The 17,436-nt window shown below is 46.1% G+C and overlaps 1 protein-coding gene across 2 annotated transcripts in view; it reads left to right on the forward strand.

Annotated features, from left to right (window-relative positions):
* The window catches only part of LOC115101083 (collagen alpha-1(XI) chain-like), a 123,232-nt gene that overhangs the window by 66,185 nt on the left and 39,611 nt on the right, over positions 1-17,436 (forward strand). For both annotated transcript variants that reach the window (XM_029620264.2, XM_029620265.2), the window contains exons 5-14: positions 563-694; positions 4,378-4,491; positions 4,787-5,173; positions 6,332-6,898; positions 6,994-7,050; positions 8,904-8,945; positions 12,280-12,342; positions 12,618-12,692; positions 17,083-17,175; positions 17,256-17,312. In XM_029620264.2, the coding sequence (XP_029476124.2) occupies positions 563-694; positions 4,378-4,491; positions 4,787-5,173; positions 6,332-6,898; positions 6,994-7,050; positions 8,904-8,945; positions 12,280-12,342; positions 12,618-12,692; positions 17,083-17,175; positions 17,256-17,312 (1,587 nt within the window). The remainder of the gene's footprint in view (positions 1-562; positions 695-4,377; positions 4,492-4,786; positions 5,174-6,331; positions 6,899-6,993; positions 7,051-8,903; positions 8,946-12,279; positions 12,343-12,617; positions 12,693-17,082; positions 17,176-17,255; positions 17,313-17,436) is intronic.

Genomic DNA, 17,436 nt, shown 5'->3' on the forward strand with positions numbered 1-17,436 from the left:
TATCTGATGCTGTCTGGACAAAAAGAGTATGACATGTTGCCGCCGTAGCACTTGATTGATTGATGCCAGTAAGCATTTGGTCGCCATTTAAAAAAAGATAATAAAATAAAAACTGTGGGTGTTCCTGGCACAGAAAAACACCCCCCAAGGGAGGCCTGATTGGATTTGGCATCACACCAATCAAATCCAATTTAAAACAAAATGTCATTGTCCAAAAACTTATGATGTTTTTGGTCTGCTTGTAACCTGTTGTGTCCTGCAGTAGCTACATTTGCCCTTTCCATAAGCCACGAACGAACATGGGGATTTGGACGGCCAACCGGTGACTTTAAAGCATCTCAGTGGCCAATACATAGCACCAGCTATCCAGCATTTACAGTATATACATTATCCTTGACCTCGTTCTTGCAGTCTATGTTCAGCCTGCAGGACGCTCTGCAAGACATATTTTCATTGAGTTCACGGTTGACCGCTGTCTTTTTAGGGGTTTGTTTATTTATTTATTTAAAAATAATAATAATTTAACATCACTTTTCACTTCCTTTTTCCTGTGTGTTTCCAGGGAGACATCCAGCAGCTGATGATTGTAGCCGATCACCGTGCTGCGTATGATTACTGCGAGCACTACAGCCCCGACTGTGAGGTCCCTGTCCCAGAGCAGCCCCAGGCACAGGACCCCAACACCGATGAATACGTGAGTCACTTCATCAACTCTCCACCATCCTGTTTCCTATCCATGTTTACAGTATGTTTAGAGTCTGTTTTATATACTCTATCCTTCCTTTCAGGTGAGTCTCTCTCTTCTCATGTCTCAGGGTCATTATCTTCAGGTGGAAGCCTACTTGCTGTGTCGGCTTGAGAAGTTTAACAAGAAGATGATACACTTTTTAATAAAGTGCTCATTTTTTTTGACAGACAGAGGTTAAGGGCAACTATCGGTCAGGGTGGGTCCTTCAAATCAAATCAAATAGTATTGGCCACATACACATGGTTAGCAGATGTTAATGTGAGTGTAGCGAAGTGCTTGTGCTTCTAGTTCCGACCATGCAGTAATATCTAACAAGTAATCTAACAATTTCACAACAACTACCTTATACACACAAGTGTACAGGAATGAATAAGAATATGTACATATAAATATATGGATGAGCGATGGCCGTGCGACATAGGCAAGATGCAGTAGATGCTATAGGGTACAGTATATACATATGAGATGAGTAATGTAGTGTATGTAAACATTATAAAAAGTGGTATTGTCTAAAGTGACTTGATATATTTATTACATCCAATTTTTAATCATTAAAGTGGCTAGAGTTTTGAGTCAGTATGTTGGCAGCAGCCACTCAATGTTAGTGGTGGCTGTTTAACGGTCTGATGGCCTTGAGATAGAAGCTGTTTTTCAGTCTTCCGGTCCCAGCTTTGATGCAACTGTACTGACCTCGCCTTCTGGATGATAGCGGGGGGAACAGGCAGTGGCTCGGGAGGTTGTTGTCCTTGATGATCTTTTTGGCCTTCCTGTGACATCGAATGGTGTAGGTGTCCTGGAGGGCAGGTAGTTTGCCCCCGGTGATGCGTTGTGTAAACCTCAATACTCTCTGGAGAGCCTTGCGGTTGTGGGCGGAGCAGTTACCGTACCAGGCGGTGGTACAGCTCGGCAGGGTGCTCTCGATTGTGCATCTGTAAAAGTTTGTGAGGGTTTTTGGTGACAAGGCAAATTTCTTCAGCCTCCTGAGGTTGAAGAAATTCTTCACCACGATGTCTGTGTGGGTGAACCATTTCAGTTTGTCTGTGATGTGTACGCCGAGGAACTTTCCACCTTCTCCACCACTGTCCCATGTGGATAGGAGGGGTGCTCCCTCTACTGTTTCCTGAATTCCACGATCATCTCCTTTGCTTTGTTGATGTTGAGTGAGAGGTTATTTTCTTGACACCACACTCTGAGGGCCCTCACCTCCTCCCTGTAGGCCGTTGCGTTGTTGTGATTGCGTCATCTGTGGACCTATTGGGGCGGTAAGCATATTGGAGTGGGACTAGGGTATCAGGTAGGGTTGAGGTGATATGATCCTTGACTAGTCTCTCAAAGCACTTCATGATGACGGAAGTGAGTGCTACGGGGCGATAGTCGTTTAGCTCTGTTACCTTCGCTTTCATTGGGAACAGGAACAATGGTGGCCCTCCTGAAGCATGTGGCAACAGCAGACTGGGATAGGGATTGATTGAATATGTCCGTAAACACACCAGCCAGCTGGTCTGCACGTGCTCTGGGGACGCGGCTAGTGATGCCGTCTGGGCCGGCAGCCTTGCGAGGGTTAAACACGTTTAAATGTTTTACTCACGTTGGCTGCGGTGAAGGAGAGTCCGCAGGTTTTGGTAGCGGGCCGTGTCGGTGGCACTGTGTTGTCCTCAAAGCGAGCAATGAAGTTGTTTAGTTTGTCTGGGAGCAAAACATCGGGGTCCGCGACGAGGCTGGTTTTCTTTTTGTAGTCCGTGATTGACTGTAGACCCTGCCACATACCTCTCGTGTCTGAGCCTTTGAATTGCGACTCTACTTTGTCTCTTTACTGACCACTTAGCTTGTTTGATTGCCTTGCGGAGGGAATAGCTACACTGTTTGTATTCGGTCATGTTTCCGGTCGCCTTGCCCTTTAGGGCCTTAGGACGAGTACCTGACTTAGCAATAATATAAAAGCTAACCAATGAAGCTCAAACACCTTCATATACCCTGAGGCGTGGTATTCCCTGATTTACCCTAATCCCTTTATCCATAAGCAGCTCTCTGATTAGGGATCAGGTAGTGTCGGTTGGACAAACTGCTGGAAAGAAAAAAAGAGCTGCATGGCTGAGGGGGAAAACGCTGAAGTTTGCCAGAGAGAAAGTGCTGACTGCTGGGGAAACCAACAAGGTTGAATATGCTATGCAGTGATATTGTAGATAAAATATGCAGGAATGGCAGAGTACTTGCCTAGGCCTGTATCTCCATGCGCTATGCTGAATGGAGATTGTCCTTCTTCAGTATCTGCCCCCATTCTATTAAACATCTCTGCTTTCGTACCTTGGTGTGGTAAGGCTTGATCCTTTGGAGGAGAAGGACATTAATTCAAGAAGCTAACCAACCACGCCCTAGGACTCATTCCAGTTGGTGGATGGGGAGTAGTCAGGGAGAGAACCAGAACCATAGTGTGCCCAATCACAGCTCTTGCACCTGGTCGCTTAGGGCCCCCGGCCACTAGGGAACTCAGTCGGGGTCTCAACTTACTGTTGAGGGTTAGAATAGTAGAATACAGAAGGTGCAAGTTTGAAATTTGGTTGGTTTTGTCAGAAACTGACAGTCATTCACTTCATTTCAAAATTTTTTGGATTGGTAAATTAGTCTAGTCAGTTATCTAAACTGGCAATATGGGTAGAATTTTATGAAATTTGCTTTAATACTGCAGACATTTCTCTCTGCCCCATGGCAAAATTAGTAAAATTGCATGACAGTTGTTTTAAAATTGCTAAATAAATTCTCCGGCCCATGGCAAAATGTGTAGAATTGCAGGGAATTAACTTTAAAATGTTACATTTTCTCTCTTCCGTCAAGAGGGGGGCCCCGACCAAATCATATTACAATAATAAGGCTAATATGGAGAAGAGCTCACAGATCAAATAAACAGAGAGGCACTGATGCAACTAGGACCACCACTCCTCTCAGTACATCATCAAGATGAGCTCTATGACAGAGAGCTTATGGCATGCAATCATTCGGTACATTGCACCGCCATATGCAAGTAAAGTAAGCTTGCATAAAATGGAAGTCAACCCCACTCCTGCCTACCCGCCCTTCTTAAACACCTTCACTCCTGATCTCCCTTGTACCACCTCACCCCATTGTACCCTCTTAGAACCTTCCAACCCGCTCACCCCAACCCGCAGCGGTATCTAGGTTGAGGGTGGGGCAATTCGGGGGAGTTGTGTTTTGGGAAAGTAGAGAAATGCAGAGGTTAGAAAACACCCACAAAGTACACAGCAACATGCCCTCGACCTGTTAAGATCTGGGACGGCTTCATTTAGACACCAGTGGAAAAGTGATCTATTATCCATCAGTGACATGCATGAACACAGAAGAGTAGGGCCGCTGAGGCTTAGGAGAGAGAGAGAGAGGTCAGATATGGGTCAGATTGACATTCCTGGAAAGGTTTCCGACCAGGGTCGCCATAACGCACACCCTCTCGTATATTTTTGCTAGCTGTGGTGTTGTGCTAGCCGTGGTGTTGTGCTAGCCGTGGTGTTGTGCTAGCCATGGTGTTGTGCTCAGTAGCACCACTGCTGGAACACACTTTTGACCAATCCGATTGCTTGGCCGGAACTAACCGTTTCATAATTCCCTGTATTGTATAGAACACAGAGGAGGACAGCTATTACTATGAGTATCCTTACTATGAGGACACGGATGGGAAGCCTTCTGAGACTGAGACAGACGAAGCAGCTGGACCTGCCACGGAAGACGTAAAGGTACTGTCCTCTGTCCCCCGTCTCTCTCCAGTTTAGTATGGTGGGTTGTGGGACTTCACACCCTCCCCCCATCCTCATCCCTTCTCTTATTACTTATTGATTGTGGTTGAGGATTGCTGTTGATGCTAGCTGAGTATGCTTTCTTGGCCAGATATCCCTTTGAAAAGTTTTCCTTTATCTCAATGGTTTAAAACTGAGGTTAATGAAAATGAATGACGTTAAACAAAGCCGTTGTTAATGCCAGTTGTATAAGCTACAGTGGTTCCTCCTAACATTGCGTTGTTCTTCCCTCCAGGTGTCCGTGCCAGAGAGCGGCCGTGTCGTCACCTCCGTCAAAGAGGTGGTGTCATCAGTAAGGGAGACAGCCAGTCAGGGAGCCGAGGGCAAAGTGTTGACCAGTACCGCCAATGCTGAAGCTGCCGCTGCTGCTGGAGCTGGGGAGGATACCAGCCGCTACGACAACTATGATACGGAAGGTTACGGCAACTACGAGACGTACTACGACGAGTCCACGGCCCTGCCCGACGTCGCTCGCAGGGTCACCATCAGCAGTAGCAGCATGGGGACGGGCACAGGGGTGGAGCTGGACTTGGGGTCAAAGGTTGACCTGGGCACGGGGGCGAAGATTGAGAAGGTCATCACCACTAGTGGAGGATTCACCATGACACGCAACAGGACCTCAGTGAGTTATCATCATCATCACAAAAAAAATGCTGGATTAAAAACAACCAAATTTGTGTAAATACTGGACACACGTTGGGTTATTTTGACACAGACAGTTGGGTCACTCAGTTGGGCTGTTGGGTTATTGATGCTGGGTTGGGTCAGAGCTGGGTCAGATCAGAAGACTGGAGGACTAGCTTAGTAGGTGCGTGGCATTCGGATAGTTATTTTTGGCTACCCGTGAGCGTAAATGTCATTCCGATTGATCTGTTTTGTTGTAATGTTATCTGTCTGTTGAGCTCTGACACTTTTGTAGCATTTGTGAGGCTTTCCCAAGACTATACGTTTCTCAAGTGCCTAGGCATGTCCCAATGTTTGGAGAGTTACCACTGTTTTAATGTTTATTCTAATAATGTTATTAATGTTATATTAGAATATGTAATGTGCAGTGAATATGAATGACATTTACTCTCACTGGTGGCCAAAAATAACTGAAAGCCACACTGCCAACAGGCCATGCCTCCTGAAAGTCATCTTATTTCCCAAACATGGCTTTTAATTTATTACTTGGGTTTATATTCACTTTCATGCTTGGTTGATCAGTGTTATAGGGTTTCCAAAAATCGGTCCTGGGGCCCGCATTGGGTGCACGTTTTGTTTTTTACCCTGAGCATTATTCATGATTCAAATAATCAAAGCCAGATAATGAGTAGGTTATTTGAATCATCTGTGTAGTGCTAGAGTAACAACCAAAGTGTGCACCGAAGGTGAGCCCCAGGACTGAGTTTGGGAAACCCTGGTAAAGTCTACGGTAGTCTTTTTTTTATGTAATCCATAGGCATTTTTCAGGGGGCGTGGCCTATTGGGGGCGTGGAATTACATTTACTCTCACAGTTGGCCAAAAATATATCTTAAAGCTCCGCCCTCACTAAGCCACGCCTCTAGTGTTCTACGAAAACAACCGAACTGGCTGTGTCAAAATAAACCAACGTGTCGTGTTCACTATTTACCCAGCGCTGGGCTGTTTTTAACCCAGCATGTTTACCCACATAGAACTACACGTGTGGAAAGCAGCTATAGCAGGAGGATAAGATGATTGCCATTATCTGTCATTGTGTGACAGTGTACTATTCTCATTGCATCGCACTTCTGTATCCTTTCCTCGCTGGTCTCTCAGGGAGCAACAGCCTACGATGGGAACTATGGCGAGGGCTATGACCTGTCCTATGGAGAGGGAGAGGAGGATGAGTACGGAGTCGGCGGAGGTGGCCACGGCAGCAGAACCAGCAGCAGCAGTACTGTCGAAATCGGTGCCGGTGGGGGATCCGTATCAGTCGGGGGCAGTTCTGTTTCTGTTGGGGGCGGTTCCGTCTCTGTAGGTGGCTCTGCCAGCGCCGGAGGCGGGGCAGCGAGCGCCGGAGGCGGGGCGGCGGGCGCCGGAAGCGGTGCGTCGAGAGCCGGAGGCGGGGCGGCGGGCGCCGGAGGCGGGGCGGCGGGCGCCGGAGGCGGGGCGGCGAGTGCCGGAGGCGGGGCGGCGGGAGCTGGAGCCGGGGGTTCCGTTGCTAGGGGAGCAGGTGGCCAGGGTGTGAATATTGAGGGAGATTACACTGATCTGGAGGGTGTTGGGTTTAAGGAGGAGTCCATCTCTGAGTACGGGGAAGAAGATTATGGCTATGGAGACCTGGACTACGGTGGACAGGAGGAAAAGGTGCTGCCGGCAGAGACAGACGAATACTATGGACAGGTAATTATGACTGATGGTGATGACAGCAGTAGTGATGATGATGATGATGATGATGATGATGATGATGAAGGGAATGATGACGGTGTCATCTGCAGGTTGATGGGTCTCGAGGAGAGAAAGGACAGAAGGGAGAGCCTGCTATCATTGAGCCTGTGAGTATAATTTCTCCTGTGTGTGTGTGTGTGTGTGTCAGTGTGAGAGAGTGTGTTAAACACATGTGTGTCTGCGTGAGTGTGTGTATTTCACATCCAAACCATGAAATATCACACACCACTGATTGTGAGTCATATAACACAAACACACAGGTCTCGGCCTTTTGCATTCTCACATTGTATCCTGCAGCAAGGTCCTCCCCTGGCCCGGAGGGTAAACATTTGGAGTACGGCTACATCTAGAGATTGTGAATGATCATCGGGTGTGTAAACACACTGTGGGCTAGCATAAACACTGACCAGGGAAAGACCCGCTGGGAACGGAGGGGTAGAGAGAGAGAGAGAGAGAGATAAACAGCCAGTCCCTAGTTTGGGATTTGAACCCATGACAGTGTTAACTCGAGGAGCTAAAGCCACGGCTATACCTCAAGGATTTTGATTCCTCTACATCGGTCTCTGGTATGCCAATGTCATCACTGGCAGCCAATTCATATCTTGTGATCCAAAGCATCCACATCAACACATAGATATTCATAATGCACCACCTCCATCTAAACTGAGTCACAGAATCAAGGGAGTTTTTGAATCCCAGGGCTTCAGCCCTATAATCATCCACAGCTGCTTAATGTAAACAAATGTCACTGGGCTTAACTATGTGTTTGTGGGAGTGTTTGTATGTGTGTGACTGAGCGCGCTCGTGTGTGTCCGTGTCCTACCTCACTCAATGAGCCAGTGAGCCGTCCATCTAGTTCGGATATTAAATCAACAATGAGCGGAGCCCCCTCCTTCCAGTCCAATCCCGTGTGTCTACAATGACGACATAACCCCCCACTCCCAGCCCACTTCCAGCCCCACCCTGGCTACTCACACACATAAACACACACACAGACGCTTGCACGCGCACACACATACACACACTCCTCTATATCTGTTTACTGCGGGGATCAGTCACTCCTGGGTCAAACATCCCTGGCCATACATCTACGCCAAGTGTTTGACAGATAGACGCACTATAGGAAAACGGTGACGTGACCCCATACACACACACACACACACACCTATCCATAGACACACATCAAACAAAAGGAACCTGTATGACTATCGGAATGTTAAAAAGTAGGGCAGTAAATTTATTTTTTTTAAACTTGGAATATAGATGTGGCTTGAATGAGATTTTGCAGGGCTGCAGGCAAACAAAAAAATGCTGAAATCACATAATTCCAACCAAGGCTTTAGTTGTGTCTACGTTATGTTTTTCCCATAAAATGGTCACCACAACAAAACAAGGATGAGTCTTCACTGTCATGCCCTTTAGCTTTAGCTCATCTGTGAGTGTTTTACGAAACAGAGACGGAGACAGAGAGCTGCTGTTTTTAAGTGAGTCGTGGGCAAGGGTCATGTTCAGAGAGACAAGGAGTGCTTACTATGAGACCCCACCCCCCCCTCTCCGGGACACAGAGTTCCTGTGTTCTTATTACCCATAGTCCCCTGATCCATGGGCATGTTGAACATGTTCCAATCAGCCTCCTTACTTTGTCCTGATCATTATTTACCCTCTGCTGGTTCCTCCCAGATTGATGTGAAGTGCTAAGTGAAATGACAGGCAGGAATTTATATGAAATTACCCAACACTCCTGGATGGAGAGTAGATATGCAGAATGTGTCTGGACATGTATACATCTGCACACATACTGAAGCAACGCATGCATATGAATGAATGAATGAATGAATACACACACAGGGTTGTACACACACTGTCACACGCACACACACGCACGCTTACACACACGGTGATAGTGCTGCATGCTCTACAGGCTGCAGCCATCCATCTCTGATGTGTTTGTGTGTTTCAGGGAATGCTGGTGGAGGGTCCACCCGGGTCTGAAGGCCCAACAGTAAGTACATCTCTCTATTCTCTCTTTCTGTCACTCTCTCTCTCTCTCTCTCTCTCTCTCTCTCTCTCTCTCTCTCTCTCTCTCTATCTATCTCTCTCCCTCCATTTGTCTCAGTCTATTTCTTCAACTCTGTGTGTGTACGTATCTCTCTCTCTCTCTCTCTTTCTCTCTCTCTCTCTCTCTCTCTCTCTCTCTCTCTCTCTCGCTCCCTCTTTGTCGGCCTCTCTTTCCGTCTCTCTCTGTCTCTCTCTCTCTCTTGCTCTCTCTCACTCTCTCTCTCATTCTTTCTCTCTCCATTTGTGTCTGTCTATTTCTCCCCCTCTGTGTGTGTATGTGTGTTTGTACATGTCTCTCTCTCAATTCAATTCAAGGTGCTTTATTGGCATGGGAAACATGTGTTAACATTGCCAAAGCAAGTGAAGTAGATAAAATACAAAAGTGAAATAAACAATAAAAATGAACAGTAAACATTACACTCACAGAAGTTCCAAAAGAATAAAGACAGCTCTCGCTCGCTCGCTCTCTCGTTCTCATTCTCTCTCTCTCTCTCTCTCTCTCTCTCTCTCTCACACACTATGAGCAGGTGTTCATAATGTTTTGTACACTATATAAATAAATATATATATGTCTCCATGACATAGACTGACCAGGGGAATCCAGGTGAACGCTATGATCTCATATTGATGTCACTTGTTAAAATGAACTTCAATCAGTGTAGATGAAGGAGAGGAGACCGGTTAAAGAAGGGTGCACCTCAATATTAGGAAGGTGTTCTTAATGTTCTGTACACTCAGAGATATAGAGAGGGAGGGAGATAAACACTATCTCCTTTCTCTCTCTCTCTCTCTCTCTCTCTCTCTCTCTCTCTCTCTCTCTCTCTCTCTCTCTCTCTCTCTCTCTCACTCTCGCTCATCCTTGGCAGTCTATGACTAGTGATTTCCGTTGGAATCTGAGATGCATCTCAGTCTGTGTCACCCCCGTATGTCCTGTGTAGTCTGCCTCTGGGTGAGAAGCAGTCGCTATCCCCCAACTGTTCGCTTTGGAACGCCACCACTAGCGTAACAATTGGAGAGAGTGAAACTGTAAGCCCTTTCAGTGTGATTTTGGCAGGGCTTCTTGCCAGTCTAGAGCCTTCGTAATCCGAGTGGTAAAAGCATGACTCACTCCTCAAGAGAGACCGTTAGTTTACCCCGATGTTCTGGGACCAGTTATTATTCGTTTACCGACGCCTTTATGACACACTTGCTCTTGCAGTCTATTTGATCCCAAGCTGCTGGGTGCTATAGAAGACAGACACTCCACCAAGCAGCAGAGAAATGATAGAGTAAGAGTTTGTAGAGCGAGAGAAACGGGGCACCAGTTGAGATGTATCTTCTAATAGACTGCCTACCTCATACTTCCTCATACATTCCTCTCTCTTTTCCCTTTTTCCATATTTTGTTAAGTTACAGCCTTGTTCTAAAATGGATTAAATTACACATTTCATTCGTCAATCTACACACAATACCGTATAATGACAAAGTGAAAAACAGAAATATCTTACTTAAATAAGTATTCAGACCCTTTGCTATGAGACTCGAAATTGAGCTCAGGTGCATCCTGTTTCCATTGATCATCCTTGAGATGTTTCTACAACTTGATTGGAGTCCATCTGTGGTAAATTCAATTGGTTGGACATGGTTTAGAAAGGCACACACCTGTCTATATAAGGTCCCACAGTTGACATTGCATGTCAGAGCAAAAACCAAGCCATGAGGTCAAAGGAATTGTCCATAGATTGTGTCAAGGCACAGATCTAGGGAAGGGTACCAAAACATTTCTACAGCATTGAAGGTTCCCAAGAACACAGTGTCCTCCATCATTCTTAAATGGAATAATTTTAGAATCACCAAGACTTCCTAGAGCTGGCCACTTGGCCAAATTGAGCAATCGGGGGAGAAGGGCCCTAGTCAGGCTCCACAGAGGAGCTCCAGAGTTCCTCTGTGGAGATGGGAGAACCTTCCAGAAGGACAACCATTTCTGCATTAATCAGGCCTTTTTATGGTAGAGTGGCCAGACGGAATCCACTCCTCAGTAAAAGGCACATGACAGCCCGCTTGGAGTTTGCCAAATGGCACCTAAAGGACTCTCAGACAACGAGAAACAAGATTCTCTGGTCTGATGAAACCAAGATTGAACTATTTGGCCTGAATGCCAAGTGTCACGTCTGGAGGAAACCTTCTCATACTCTCTGCCTTGTCTGTCTCTTTGTCCACTCATGCTGGACTGTCCTCATCTGTGTTGTTAGAGATGGACAGGGGATTCATGTTTTAATGCCACATGCAGAAGTACAGTGAATTGCCTTTCTTGAATGCTCCAAACCCAACAATGGAGTAATCAATATCAATGTAGCACTAAAAGTAACATGGTAGAACAAAAACAGACAATAAATACAAATAAGAAGTAAGAAGAACACAAGAAAGTAAGAAGCTATATATAGGATCAGTTTCAATACCATATTTACTATGTGCAGGGATACTGGATGCCATCCCTACGGTGAAGCATGGTGGTGGTAGCAACTTGCTGTGGGGATGTTTTTCAGCAGCAGGGACTGTGAAACTAGTCAGGATCGAGGGAAAGATGAACGAAGCAAAGCACAGAGAGATCCTTGGTGAAAGCCTGCTCCAGAGCGCTCAGGACCTCAGACTGGGGTGAAGGTTCAACATCCAACAGGACAAAGCACACAGCCGAGACAACGCAGGAGTGGCTTCGGGACAAGTCTCTGAATGTCCTTGAGTGGCTCAGCCAGAGCCCGGACTAGAATCTGATTAAACATCTCTGGAGAGACCAGAAAATAACTGTGCAGCGGCGCTCCCCAACCAACCTGACAGAGCTTGAGAGGATCTGCAGAGAAGAATGGGAGAAACTCCCCAAATACAGGTGTGTCAACCTAGCATCATACCCAAGAAGACTCGATGCTGTAATCGCTGCCAAAGGTGCTTCAACAAAGTACTGACTAAAGGGTCTGAATATGTATCTAAATGTGATATTTCCGTTTTAGTTTTTTTATACATTTGCACACAAAAAAAAATCTAAAAACCTGTTTTTGCTTTGTCGTTATGGGATATTGTGTGTAGATTGACTAGGGGGGGAAAAAACGATTTAATCCATTTTAGAATAAGGCTGTAACGTAACAAAATGCGCGGGGGGGGGAGAGGGGGTCGAGGGGTCTAAATACTTTTCCGAATGCACTATATGTTACTGCGTGAGTAGCATTTTGTTGTGTGTACGTATGAGTGGGATTGCGTGTGTGTGCCGTTCTCATTGTCTGATGATATGTGTTGTTGTGAAACAGGGTCTCCCTGGACCCCCAGGTTCCTCCGGTTCCCCGGGCAGCCCCGGAGACGCAGGAGAGAGGGTGAGTAACAAGGACACCTCACCAGTAAAACACAACGACGTATAAATAAATAAACGGGGGGAAAAAACACAAACACATCACATATGCAGCTGTGTCAAGAAAACCAAAAGGTGTAATTCAAGCTATTGATATACACCTGTAAAAGTTTAGTCCAGGTAAATGATGCCAGGAATATAAAACGCGTCAGGTTTTTGACAAAACTTGTACATGTGTACATTTTGACCTTGTTGGAGTAAATCCCCCACCCCTTCTCTCTCTCTATCTCTCTGTCACAGGGTCCGAATGGTCGTGCTGGTCTTCCTGGTGCGGATGGTCTTCCAGGACCTCCAGGGACTGTCCTCATGCTGCCTGTAAGTAAATAACATTGGCTGACAGCTCTAGAATACACAGATCTTGAATATATAGACTTCCCTGATGCTGCATGTAAGTAAATAACATGGGCTGACAGCTCTAGAATACACAGATCTAGAATATATAGACTTCCCTGATGCTGCATGTAAGTAAATAACATGGGCTGACAGCTCTAGAATACACAGATCTAGAATATATAGACTTCCCTGATGCTGCATGTAAGTAAATAACATGGGCTGACAGCTCTAGAATACACAGATCTAGAATATATAGACTTCCCTGATGCTGCATGTAAGTAAATAACATTATCTGACACTTCAAGAATAAGTGTATAGATATAGATCAAGAACAGAAAGTATGTCTCATGTTCAGTAATAACGCCTGTATGTTTATGCACGTGTGTACGTTCATAATTGTATATTCTATGTTGGCTTGTTGGCTATTGTGTGTGTGTGAGAATGTGTCTTTGTCTGGCAGACTTTCTTCTTAATCTTCCATCCTAATCATGTCCCTTCCTGTACTGCTGTTCTCAAGCTGCCGGCATATTTGTTAGGCTTGTCGCACGGCTAATCCTCTCTTCGCTTCGTTGTATTATCTGATAGAATGCTGGTAATATCGATAACGGAGTTCTGTGGGGTTTGGGTCACTGTGTCCTGACCTGTGTGTGAAGTTAGCTATGTGGGATGTGTGTTTTATTGTGTCGGAGGGTATTTAGAGATCTCTGTTCTGGAACGCAGGGAGGGAGTCTCCTTCTGAATCAAATACTTTTCCTCTCTGGTCCCGCCCCGTAAATAGATAGTCCAACCAGAGAATGCTCTGCTGTAAGTCAGCACTCTAGCACCTCCTAGTTGAAGCTTTAGGAGGCTGTGGTTCCGCTCGTTCAGACTCACTCACTTCGGCTCTTCCTCGCCTCTCATTCCCCTTCTCTTCTTCCCTTCTTACTAATGAGATAACTACCTCACACTATTCCCCAATCTCCAGCCCCCCAGCCCCCGCCTTCCTCTTGTCCTCAGACTCCAGCCCAATTGACAGATATAGGAGTCTTACAGGAAGTCCTCCAGCCTCAGACAGGAAGTAGAGCAGGGCTAAGTGTTCCTTCCTGTGATCACAGCTGCGAAGGCTAAAGTGAATAGCTAGCCTTTCTGTGTCTTTACTGTTCTGCTTTACTGCTGCTCCTGAGTGTGATGACTTGTCCAGATGTCCTGCTGAAGTCTCAGGAGACCGCAGAGCAGAGCAGAGCCGTCTAGGAAAGTCAGGCCAATATGTCTGGACATGAACTTAGCCTTAGTCTGGTCAAGGTGCAACTGTAAAGCACAGGCCCTTTTAAATGTTGTCATTTTGTTCAAACATAATGAGACCTTAGATTTGAGTCATTTAGCAGACCCTCTTGTCTAGAGCGACTGTCTAGTCCATTCATCTTCAGATAGCTAGGTGGGACAACCACATGCCTTATAACTGTGCCTTATAGCTATGCATTATACCTTGGTTATTAGTTGTAGTTGTGAGCAATAGCCATGTCAACACATTAACTCGGGCCAAATATAGGTATGTTTGATTGTGGAGAGTTGGATAGTGTGCTTGGAAATTAGGCAGTAAGACCCTATTTGTGTGCCCCTGGTTTCACATTCTCTCTCTCTCTCTCTCTCTCTCTGTCTCTCTCTCTCTCTCTCTGTCTCTCTCTGTCTCTCTGTCTCTCTGTCTCTCTGTCTCTCTCTCTCTCTCTCTCTCTCTCTCTCTCTCTCTCTCTCTGTCTCTCTGTCTCTCTGTCTCTCTCTCTCTGTCTCTCTCTGTCTCTCTCTCTCTCTCTCTCTGTCTCTCTCTGTCTCTCTCTCTCTCTGTCTCTCTCTCTCTCTCTCTCTCTCTCTGTCTCTGTCTCTGTCTCTCTCTCTCTCTCTCTCTCAGTATGGTTAGATTGTCTGTGTCATGGTTTGGTTTGATTGAGAACGGTGGAACGGTGAGGCTCTCCAGGGACAAGAGAAATATCAAGAACGATAGCCTAGCTAGAGAGATGTCCCTGTGTTGAAGAAAGCAAGGTTTGCCAGCTTCATGCAATCCTGTCTTCAATGTTATTTTTTTCCCTATTTGTATAATAACAAGGTCACGGTTGTGGTGAAAAACCCTCCCCACTGTTGTGTTGTTATTCATTCCAACAGTAACAGAAACAGAAGCACATCTTTGTTGGATCATTCAACTCCAGATGTTGGTCAGAAAATGCAGGTTGCACTACGCACATATCACCACTAGATGCCAGTGTAAGCATCTGGATGGGGAAAAGGGCCATAACCAGGCAGTTGATGTATGAGCTAAGGTTTTTGCAACTGAGTACTTTTAATTGCTTTAAAAAATATATATAAATCATATTTTGATTTATTTAGACATTCTTTTTGAAGATGAGCTATTTTAGCCTGTAAGCTGACTTGACCTTTTCTTACCCCGCTGGGGTCTCTATTATTTTCTTACTTACTCTCTGCCTTGTCTGTCTCTTTGTCCATGTAACTGTATCTGCTTACGCTGGACTGTCCTCATCTGTGTTGTTAGAGATGGACAGGGGATTCAAGTTTTAATGTCACGTGCAGAAGTACAGTGAAATGCCTTTCTTGGAAGCTCCAAACCCAACAATGCAGTAATCAATATCAATGTAGCAATAAAAATAATACAAGGTAGAACAAAAACACACAATAAATACAAATAAGAAGTAAGAAGAACACGAGAAAGTAAAAAGCTATATATAGGATCAGTTTCAATACCATATTTACTATGTGCAGGGATACTGTAGTGATAGAGGTAGATATGGATAGGGGTAAGGTGACTAGGCTTCAGGATATATGATAAACAGAGTAGCAGCAGCTGAAATGATGATTGTATGTGAGGTTGCGTGTGTTGAGTCAGTAGAAATAAAGTACAAGGGTCAACTCAGAGAGTCTGTGTAGCCATTCTGTTAACTATTTAGCATTCTTATGGCTTGGGGATAGAAGCTGTTCAGGAGCCTGTTGGTGTCAGACTTACCAACCCTCTGTAGCGCCATCGAGGGCGGTGCTGTTGCCATACCAAGCAGTGATGCAGCCAGTCAAGATGCTCTCAATTTTTGAGGATTTGAGGGCCCATGCCAAACCTTTTCAACCTCCTGAGAGGGAAGAGGCGCTGTCGTGCCTTCTTCATGACTGTGCGTGTTTGAGTGGACCATTTGGACACCGAGGAACTTGTAGCTCTCGATCCGCTCCACTGCAGCCCCGTCAATGTGGATGGGGGCGTGCTCACCCCCCTGTTTCCTCTATTCAACAATCAGCTCTTTAGACGTTGAGGGAAAGGTTGTTGTCCCAGCAGCACACTTCCAGGTCACTGACCTCCTCCTTGTAGGCTGTCTCACCGTCACCGGTGATCAAGTAGGCTACCGACGAGTCGTCAGCGAACTTGATGATGGTGTTGGAGTTGTGTGTGGCCACGCAGTCGTAGATGAACAGGGAGTACAGGAGGGGACTAAGCACACTCCCCTGTGGAGCCCCTATGTTGAAGGTCAGCATGGCGGCATGTCGAGGCCCATCAGGAAGTCCAGGATCCAGTTGCAGAGGGAGGTGTTCAGTCCCAGGGTCCTAAGCTTGGTAACGAGCTTTGAGGGCACAATGGTGTTGAACGCTGAGCTGTAGTCAATTAATAGCATTCTCACACACTGTAGGTATTTCGCTTATCTAGGTGGGCGAGGGCCATGTGGAGTGCGATCTGTTGGGGCGATGTGCAAATTGGAGTGGGCCTAGTGTGGCTGGGATGATGGAGTTGTGTGCCATAACGAGTCTCTCAAAGCATTTCATGATTACAGATGTGAGTGCTACAGGGATGTAGTCATTGTGGCATGAAGCATTAAAGTTCTTGGGAACAGGAATGATGATGTTCAGTATAAGACGCGGGGATTACAGACTGAGACAAGGAGAGGTTGGAAATGACCGTGAATATGCCTGCCAGCTGATGTGTGCTTGCTCTAAGAACGCGTCCTGGAATACCGTCCGGCCCCGCGGCCCGTGTGTTGGCCTGATTCACGTCGGACTCGGAGAGAGCGAGGTCCTCTGGGTCGGTGGGGCCCCTCACGCACAGTACGGTGCTGTTGTTGTCGAGGCATTGAGTTCGTCTGGAAGAGTTGGGCAGATCACGGCTGGGTCTTCCCTTGTAATCCGTCATACTTGAGTAAAAGTAAAGATGCCTTAATAGAAAATGACTCAAGTAAATAGACAAAATGCCCTTATGTTGATGACTTATTGCAAATCCAATCACGTTGATTCAACGTTATCACATTGATTTTTGGGGGTTGAAATGATGTGGAATCAACGTTGATTCACACAGTTTTTGCCCAGTGGGATGGGTCTGATTATTGGTTCTGAGTTCTGCTTTCACCTTCAGTTCCGGTTCAGTTCTGGAGGAGACTCTGGACAGAAGGGACCTCAGGTGTCTGCTCAGGAGGCTCAGATGCAAGCCATCATGCAACAGGCCAGGGTAAGGTTACGCACACTCACGCATACACACACATACACACAATTTTGTATCTCTCTTACAGTGCTGTTTTCTCTCTCCAGCTTGCGATGCGTGGTCCTACTGGCCCTATGGGTTTGACTGGTAGATCTGGTCCTCTGGTACGTACCAAAGTCTTCCTCAGTTTCCCCTCACAGACACACACACACAAACACTAACCGCTGTCACATAGACAGCCTGAGGATAAATAATTATGGTGCTCATAGTTGATAAGATCATGTTGAA

This window comes from Oncorhynchus nerka, linkage group LG19, assembly GCF_034236695.1.
Source record: "Oncorhynchus nerka isolate Pitt River linkage group LG19, Oner_Uvic_2.0, whole genome shotgun sequence".
Classification (NCBI taxonomy): Eukaryota; Metazoa; Chordata; class Actinopteri; order Salmoniformes; family Salmonidae; genus Oncorhynchus; species Oncorhynchus nerka.